Source organism: Tupaia chinensis, unplaced genomic scaffold (assembly GCF_000334495.1).
Source record: "Tupaia chinensis unplaced genomic scaffold, TupChi_1.0 Scaffold000081_1, whole genome shotgun sequence".
NCBI classification, from domain to species: domain Eukaryota; kingdom Metazoa; phylum Chordata; class Mammalia; order Scandentia; family Tupaiidae; genus Tupaia; species Tupaia belangeri.
Window position 1 is genome coordinate 5,369,025 of NW_006159542.1, and position 9,524 is coordinate 5,378,548.

The 9,524-nt window shown below is 55.0% G+C and overlaps 1 protein-coding gene across 1 annotated transcript in view; it reads left to right on the forward strand.

The window, feature by feature from the left end:
- Positions 1-9,524, forward strand: part of COL27A1 (collagen type XXVII alpha 1 chain) — a 191,819-nt gene that overhangs the window by 143,857 nt on the left and 38,438 nt on the right. Inside the window, exon 43 of the mRNA XM_027769364.1 lies at positions 5,331-5,438. Within this exon, the coding sequence (XP_027625165.1) occupies positions 5,331-5,438 (108 nt within the window). The remainder of the gene's footprint in view (positions 1-5,330; positions 5,439-9,524) is intronic.

Sequence of the window (9,524 nt, forward strand, 5' to 3'; positions counted from 1 at the left end):
GGGGGCTGGTGGGGTGGGGGTTGGTGGTGGTGGTCCTTCTGCCCCAGCGCAGGAGAAGCCAGTGGGCAGGCTTCCTGGAAATAGGCACTCTGATTGGAGCTTTACGATTTCTCTTTGGTCCTTGGGAAGAAAGACCTTCCCAGCTCTCCCCTGCCCCACCCCAGGTCAGAGCTGGTGGAAGTAGGAAAGGTGGTGAGGGCTGGGGCTGCCCGACCCACCCTCCATGGACTTGTATTTGGCTTTTCCTAGGGTGACCTTGGACCCCTGGGCACCCCTGGGGAGCAGGGCCTCATTGGGCAGCGGGTAAGTTGAAGGAAATTTCTTTTTCTTGGAAAGCCTAGAGGGTGTGTGCGTGCAAGGGAGCAGAGAAAGGCTTTATGTAACCTTCCTGAGCCTCAGTTTGCTCCACTGCAGATCTAGACCACATACTTACGGCCTCACCCAGTCCTTCTTGGTAGCTTCCCAGACGTGGAAAAGAACATCCTGTAGTCAAAATGTCTGTGACCCAGTGTATCCTTGGCGTTTCTTCTTATACATTAACAATGGCATTTTCAAGGCTCTGAAAAGGCCTGTAATCAAGAGATTTTTTTTTTTTTTCCTAAATTGACCCAAAGCCTCCAAACTCATTGTAACTCTAAGTGCCCCTGCCTTACACAGAGCAGTCTGTGGTCCCTTTCTGGAGAGCCGAGGGTGGGGCCTTAATCTCCTGCTCATTCATTCACGTCTCTGGCTGCTGCATGCCTGCTGTGTGGCAGGGCCTCCAGGTTCCCTCCACCTGGAGATCTGGGTCTGGGGCCTGTCCCGGGCAGGGAGAGGAAGGCAACGCACAGGGGGCCTCTTCACAGTAATGGCTCCTGTCTCTCCCACTGCTCTTTCCAGGGAGAGCCAGGCCTCGAGGGTGACAGTGGCCCCATGGGGCCCGACGGGATGAAGGTGAGTACCCGTCTGGGGCAGGGGCTGGGAAGAGGGGTATTCTGCAGGGCCCTGACCTCACGTCTGCCCCACTGCCCTCCCATCCAAGACTTGAACTCCTCCAAGAAGCACTGTGTTCCCACAAAGCCCTGAGGCCAGACCTGGGCTCCCATCAATAGAGGGGTGGGAGTGTGGAGGTGCTCAGCGGTGTCCAGGAGCCTCCCCATCGTGTCCTGGACTGCCTGCCCCACACCTGGGCCTGCTGCCCTTCCCCTTAGAACAGCGGCTTCTCTGGGGACAGGGTGGTCCCTGAGCACCTGCTCAGGGTACCAGGCCCAGAGCCAGGGGCTTTCATATCTATTATGAGGGAGCTCCCAAAAGTTCATGGAAAATGCTTATTATGAAAATCCTGCATAGATTTCCTTTTTTTTTTGCACCAAAATAAACCCATACCTTAATCCCATTTTTCAGTGAACTTTTTGAAGTCCCTTGTATTTTCAAAACATCCAAAATGATCAGGAAAAGAGGTCATCACCAGTGACCTATGAGCCACCCTTTAGGGAGGACTCATCACACAGACCAGGTGCTGCGCTGAGTCCTCGGTATCGACTCAGTCAGTGCGCTGAGGTAGGCTGTGTCATTACAAAGAGGCCGGGACTCAGAGAGATTAAGCTACTTGCCCCAGGACACACAGCTGGTGATTGGCACGTCCAGGACCCAGATCTGGGCCTGTCTGGCTGCATACCCTTGGCCCGCGCTGCCACACCAGGCAGCCATTCTGAAGGTGGAACAGTTAGGGTCACGAGGCTGCAGAGACGTCTTCATCTGGAGTCCATGTGAGTAGAGGGTTCAAACTTCAGGTCCATAAGAACCGAAGCTGGCCTAACTCAGACCTGCTGCTCCCAGAGATTCTTTAGTCAGCCACAAATGCTGGGACCTGAAAGAGACCTGAGGACGCTCCCGAACCACGGGCGCACGGGCACACAGCCACCAGGCTCTGTACCAGCCCCACGACACTCAGGCCTGTCTCTGGCCTCCCTCTCTCGCTCAGCCCTGGCCCACCACCTCGCCTGTCACACTGCACAAGTCAGTTCTCCAGCCCTGGCGCCTCCCAAGTGCCACCCCCTGGGAGGTTTTCTGTCACCCACCACTCTCCGCGTGACCGCACATGAGCTCCCTGTTCTCTGGGCCTTGATTTCCCCACTCGCAGACATCCATCTTCCCACACTTGCCCTGGTCTGAGGCGTCCCTGTCTCCCAGGGTGCCTTGGAAGGGCAAGAGCGCCCCCTGCCTGTCATCCATCAGCATCTCGTCCCGAATCCTGCTTCATCCCAGGATACTACCAGGTCCTGGTCAGGAGACCTGGAGAATCTGATAGCCCCCCCAGCCCCCCACCCAGCCACCCCCTTACCGCCACACTACCATCCCTACTTGACAGGTGGGGAAACTGAGGCACAGGTAAGCCTGCCTCATTCCACTTAGAGGCAGCCACTTTCCCTCTGGGAGTCTTCGCCGGGGTGAGATGGGAAGGGGTCTTCCAGGCTTGGGTGCCTCACGTAGTCTCTCTTCTTACACTTCTTTTTTTTGGAGAGGTTTTCACTATAGGGCACGTGCGCTCGCCAGACAGACAGAGAGAGACATAGAGACAGAAAGCGAGAAATCACCCCCCAGGGGGGATGGTCACGCCGCAGTCCCTTCTCCTCCATTCTCCTCTCGGGATCTTGGGCATCCATGCACACGCGCCCGGCGCGTTTTAAGCCACTGGGTCCAGGACTCGAACCGCGGTCGACTACGTGGGAGTCCAGCGACATAGCCATTACGCCAACTGCTGATTCCCTCTTCTTCCACTTCTCATGGCTCCTTGGCCCTGGCTGCATCCCCTCTCACTTCCTCCAAAGCCAGTTCCAACCAGAGTAGTGCTCGGACGCACAGCCTTTTCCCCGGGCCTCACGTGAATCCCAGGAGAGACTTTTCTCTGTGACGTTTACCCAGGAACCACCTTCATGGTGGTTAAATGCCTGCTAAATGCGCCCAGCACTTTACAGTTTACAGAGCGCTCTCATCACCCTGGTCCCTTTGCCACTGATCAGCCATGGCGGCGGTGGCCAATAGCAATTCACGTTGTGTTAAGCCGTCAGCGGGGTTTAGCCCTTCCGGTCCTCACAGTAACCCTCGTTCTCTCAAGTGACAATGGCAGACATACCCAGGGCCACGCAGCAGGGTTTGAACTTGGGCAGCCTAACCCCAGGTGAGGGACATATCCTCCCCTGAGCAGTGAACTTTGGAATTAGGAGGAGCCAGAACTCCTGGCTCTCACCCATGCTCTGCCACTTCCGGTGTGGGGGGGAGTCTACACCCTCTCTGAGCCTCCATCTTCCCATCTGTAATTTGAGAAGGTTGAGCTAGGCAACTTGTAAGGCTCTGCTGAACACTGGCAGATGTCCAAGGCTTCCAGAATTCTCTAGGAGCTTCCAGAGTCCTTTCCATGTGGGATCGGTGAGGACACCCTCCCCCTCCAAGCTGTGCGGCGCTGCAGGAGCATATAGGACCCAGTCTAGGGCCCTTCGCTGAAAACCAGCCCAGACACCTGGAAGGCTGCCTGCCCTTGAGAGCTGGGCGAGCAGGTGGCCAAGGACGACAAGCCAGAAGTGGAGTCTGGAGCCAGAGAGTCATCCGGGCCAGGCCTCTGTCTCCTCGCCAGACCACGCTTGGAACCTGAGGCTCGCAGTGGGAAAGGACCTCAGAAACCAGCCTGGTGCCTGGCTCAGCTCTGCACTGGTTCCTGTCCTGCAAGACCCTTCCTCACTAAGACCATCGTAGGACAGCTCCCCGGGAGCCCCTGCCCCAGCACCTCCTCCACTCCCTGCACCCGGGGCCCAGGCCCCAGCAGGACTGGCCTGGGAGAGTGTTCTCAGCAATCGCACCTTCCAGCCTTTCTTCTCGGCCTGGCTGAGCCGCTCAGCTTCATGCCCTTGGCACCATGCTTTGCTCTGGACTCGCACCAGTTTATCAGCGTTCCTTGTAGAGCGTGGCGCCGGGAAACCAAACTGGCAAAGACACATGCTCTGCCTTTCCCAGCCTGCCGCCCCCGCCCGTCCCTTCCACGCACCCATGACTTCATGCCTTCTTCCTTGGGCCTCCCTGAATCATATGCAGACCAGCCCCAGGTTCCTGCAGGCCCCCTTTCCCCAGGGGAGACAGCCTTCTGCTGGTCACTGCCCTGGCTGTGCCTGTCACACCTGCTCTGCCCTTAGCGCCAGGGGCAACAGCCCATGCCCATCCTGGAAGGGCCCAGCGTGCAGCCACCCTCCCCAGGAACCTGTGCTGATTGAGTGATGAGATCAGGCACTTAGAGCTATGCTGCTATGTGATTCCAAGCCCCTTTGTGAAGCCAGCATTTGCAGAGAACCGTGGAAAAGGCTGTGCTTTGGACTCCCAAAGCTCCTGCCAAGGGTTGCCTCTCCAAGGACATAGCCTCCGGTGCCCTAGACCCCTGAGGTCCCAGAAGAGCATGGTTACATACCTTCTGTCAAGGGAACATCCGTCAGGCTGTCGCCGGGAGCTGGCCAGGTGTCGACCTGCTTCACAGTGCAGCTCGGCCACTAGCAAGCTGTGGGAGTCTGGGCCAGACCACTAACTGCACTCTGCCTTGGCTTTCCCATCTGCGAAATGGGACCAGAACCTGTGCTTTTGTGAGGATCGAGTCAGTTAACACAGTTAAAGACCCAGAGTGCAGTAAATGCCTAGTAAATGTTATCGGTCATCTGCTTGGAGGGGCTGTTAGCAGCAGTGAGAACGACAACCATGCAGTGCAGGCAGCAGCAGGAGGGCGGGCTCACAATGGAGAAAAGAAGAGCAGCAACCAGAGATGGACGCTGCTGTCCAGCTGGGTTATGTCTTTGAGCCTCGTTTCCTGTGACCTCACTGCATTGCTGGGGAACGTCGTCTGACTGCCCTGAGCCTGCCAAGTAGCGACCAGAATTGTTTCCTATGCTGTATTGTTATTACTATTATGGGTCTAAGTTGGTTTGGGTGCACTTTTTCCCTTGATAAAGATGTCTTTCCACTTATTAAGATTCTTATTCTCCCAGTGTCTGAGCTGGAGTGAAACTGTCCCTGACTCCAAAACCTGGCTGCTTCCTGCCGTGGGTGGTCATGGGCAGGATCCGGGCTTCTCTCTGAGCCACTCCCCCACCACGTCCCAGGTCCAGGGACACATGAAAACTGCCACATCTGGGACAGTTCCTGTGCCAGCCACCGCGCCAGCCCCGACCCTTCCGGCAGCCCAGGGACCTGTCGGGGGAGTCCAGGGCCAGTTGGCTGTGGATGTTCTAATGAAACCCCCAAAGTTTCAACCTCTGTTAGACCTGGTCACTAACTTGTCCTCTCTCTCTCCTCCCCATGTTGTCCCAACGCAGGGTGACAGAGGTGACCCAGGGCCTGATGGTGAACATGGTGAGAAGGGCCAGGAAGGACTGACGGGTGAGGATGGGCCCCCCGGCCCCCCTGGCATCCCTGGTGTCCGGGTGAGTGTGAAGCCCACCTGCCCATGCTGGGGATCCCAGAGCCAGCGGGCACTCGTGCCTGTGTAGGCACCTGGAACTACATGGTCCTCTGTGGGGGTCCTTTCGCCAGCTGGGAGCTGCCAGAGGACCAGCCTGACTGCACCCCACCCCTGCTTAACCTCCCCGTGGATCCCAAGTGCCCTTAGAACAACATCCGTTCCCCATTAGCCAGGCTGCTCTGCCCTGCCCTGCCCTCCCTGCACAGCCCCAGCCCCAGCCCCACCGACCTCATACCACCTGACCTCCACATCCGGCCACACTGAGCCTTTCCAGTTCCTTGGACAAGCCGTGACTCTCACCCCTGGGCTTTGCACGTGCTTGCTTCTCTGTCTAGGAAGGGCTCCCTCCTTCCCCTGTCACATGCTCAGCTCTCGTTTGACCTTTAATCACCAGTGTAGACATCACCTACTCCAGAAAGCCACTCCAGCCCCCTCTCCCAGGCTGGGCCACGAGCCTTTGGCGACAGCCCCCTAGTGGGGTATCTTGGCCCCACAGAGAACAAGACCTTGGCTGGTTTGCATTTATGCCTCTGACTCCCAGTCCAACTCCTGGCCCAGAGGAGATGAGCAAACTCCACTTGATGACCACGTAGACAGTGAGAGACGCTTTGATGTTCCACACTAGCAGAAGTATGTTTATTCCGCCCACAAACACTCATGGGCATCTTCCTGGGCCGGGTATCCTGAAGAAGACAGACAGACGACATCCCTGTCCTAAAGACATAGAACCCGGTAGGGAAGGGAAGGAATTGCGGTTTCAATGTGTATAGACAACATGCCCAGTGCTTTCTGGAATGTCCCCTCTTAGACACTGATAGCAACCCCCAAGGACTCAAAAAATCAGAGAAGTAAAGGAACTTGCCCAAGCTTACACAGGAAGACATGGCAGAGCCGGGATTTGAACTTAGGCCTGTTTGACTCTGCACGCACTGCTCTTCTGCTCTAGAATGATTAGAATCCAGGGCTTGCATGGAGGGCTACAAGGGTGAGGCTGGGAAGCAGGTAGAAGCCAGGTTTTAGTGCCTCAAGTATTGGGCTGATGCCTAGGAAGGTGACCTTGGAGTGGGGACTGGGGAGGTTGAGTGGGATGTCTTGCCCTGGGAGTGCTGAGCCAGCCCCCTTGCCTGTGGGAAGCAGTGCACTTGGTGGCCTTGCAGACAAGCCACCCAAGTGCACAGCTGGCTGGGGTCCACCAGGGACCCACCAGGTGGTGAGAACTCGTGCCTCTCCACCTAGGGGAAAGACTAGCCCTTCTCGCCCCAGCATGGAGGGTTATGCTGTTACCTGGGCACAGCTGCTCCGCCTCATTCAGGCCGACTCCTGACATTCTTTTTCCCTCCTGGAGTGTGTAAATGAGTAACCTGGGACAGATCCAAATTAGTCTGCAACAAACTGGTTGTGGGAAAATATTTGTGTCCCAAAAATAGAACCGAAGTGCTAATCCCCCTTAACAGCTGCAACAGGGTGAGCTCACCAAACAGCCAGAGAAGAATAAGAGGCGCTCCAGCAGACTTGCCTGCCAGGAGGCTTCTCGGGCTTGACTCAGTGGAGGGCTGGGTGGGGCACTGATGGGCTAGAGGGAATTTAGCAAGAGGAGTGCTGGCCCCGATCAGTAACTTGCTGTGTGACCTTTCACTCACGCCTTGTACACTCTGGTCTTGCTGTTGGTATGAAGGATTGGGAAGGAATGCATGCTATGATCACTGTGAGTGCTAATGTTTCGGGGATCCTTTTTTTAGCGAGTTTTGGGTACCACACAGTGAAATGGGCAGCAACACATGGCAGAAATAGCCTTGGAACCAAAACCCAAAGGTTGAACCCAAGTTTCTGGTTTGAGCAACCCACTTTTTGTTTGACCTTGGGAATTACTACCTCTCTCTGAGCACTAGTTTTTCTGTCCATAAAGAACAAATGAAGCCTTAGATAGAAAACACTTTATAAAATACAGCAGAAATATAAAAGATGACATCAAATTTGGAGAAGGAAATGCCAAGATGCTGGCAGTGGTGCTGGTGATGATGAATGGGTGGATGGCGCTGGTAGTGTCGATGGCAGTAGGAGTGCTGGTTGTGAAGATAGTTGTGATGGTGGTGTTGATAGTGGTAGTGATGGTGATGATAGTGGTGATGGGGTGGTGATGGTGGTGATTGAGAGAGGATGACAGTGGTGCTAGTGATGGTGGTGATGATAATGATGATAGTGGTAGTGGAGGGTGGTTGTGACAATCGTGGTGATATTGGTACCAGTAGTAATGATGTCAGTGGTGGTAATGGTGATGGTGGTGTTATGATGGTTGTGGTCATGGTAGGGTCATGATGATGATGGTGGCAATGGGGGGGTGAAGATGGTGATGGGGTGATAATGATGGTGGTGATCAGGGTGGTGTTATGATGGTTGTGGTAGTGATGATGAGGATAGTAATGGTTGTGGTAGTGATGATGGTGTTGGTTGTAGTGGGAGTGATGATGGGGGTAGGGATGGTGGTCATAGTGGTGGGGTAGTGGTGGTGGTGATGGTAGTGGAGTGGTGTTGATGTTGGTGATGATGATGGTAGTGATGGTAGTGATGGCAGTGAGGTGGTGTTGGTGATGGTGGGGGGGTGGGGTTGATGTTGGTGATGATGATGGTAGTGATGGTAGTGATGGCAGTGAGGTGGTGTTGGTGATGGTGGGGGGGTGGGGTTGATGTTGGTGATGATGATGGTAGTGATGGTAGTGATGGCAGTGAGGTGGTGTTGGTGATGGTGGTGGAGTGGTGTTGATGCTGGTGATGATGATGGTAGTGATGGTAGTGATGGTGGTGAGGTGGTGTTGGTGATGGTGGTGGAGTGGTGTTGATGTTGGTGATGATGATGGTAGTGATGGCGGTGGGGTGGTGTTGATGTTGGTGATGGTGGTGGTAGCAGTGGGAGTGATGATGGTAGTGATGGTAGTGATGGCAGTGGGGTGGGGTTGATGTTGGTGATGGTGGTGGTAGCAGTGGGAGTGATGATGGTAGTGATGGTAGTGATGGCAGTGGGGTGGGGTTGATGTTGGTGATGGTGGTGGTAGCAGTGGGAGTGATGATGGTAGTGATGGTAGTGATGGCAGTGGGGTGGGGTTGATGTTAGTGATGATTATGGTGGTAGTGATGGCAGCAATGGCAGTGGTTATGATAGCAGCCATGATGATGGGGGCAGGGATGGGAGTAGCAGCGTTAATCTCAGTATTGTGTAGTAACTCTCAGTTTTCGTATGCCAGGTTTGGGAAGAGAGTCACTGGGCCAGACTGAGTGTGTGTCAGGGTGATAGAGGTGTTGGGGGGCTGTATTTGAGTCTCTGCGACACGAGGGCTGCAAGACAAATACCTCCCACTCTGTGTCCTGGAAACAGCCGAGTATTTAAAAATAGAATTTTATGAGCCATCAGGGCCTTCCAGAAACACTCTATGTGGATGGGGCCCAGCAAAAGCCTTGCTTCCGGCCCCACAGCCTCTCTCCACTGGATGCCCCAGTTCGTACACAGGGTCTCCTGCCCAAAGGGAACCGCAGCTAGAGAGGGCCCATCAGAACAAGTGGCAGCTGTGCCTCTCGGGGAGACTTCGTCTCCCACCCCTCTGACCCTGTACCAAATGCCTTGACACTGACTCATTCCTCCTCTGTGAGGGATCGATCACCCAGCCATTGCAGCACCTCGGTCCACTGGTGAATTCCAGCAACCTCTGTAACATAATTTCACCATCGCCAGCCAGGCCAGCCTGGGACAAGGGGTGCCCTAGAAGCTGAGGCTCCCCATCTCACTCTGGCCAGGTGGCCTGGAGACTGCACTTTCATCTCACTGAGCCTTAGTTTCTTTAGCTCTAAAATGGGATGAATAATCTTCCTCTCAACGCTGGTGAGGATGAGCCAGAACTCACGTGGAATGTGGATGCAGGGCTGGCCTGTGGCTGAGTCTGTGAGGATAGTTAGTATTTTATTGCTGGGGAAGTAAGAGCCCTGGAGGTTGGTCACGTTTGTCATTTTAAATGTTCTAGTAACTATAAATACACACACACACACACACTCATATATA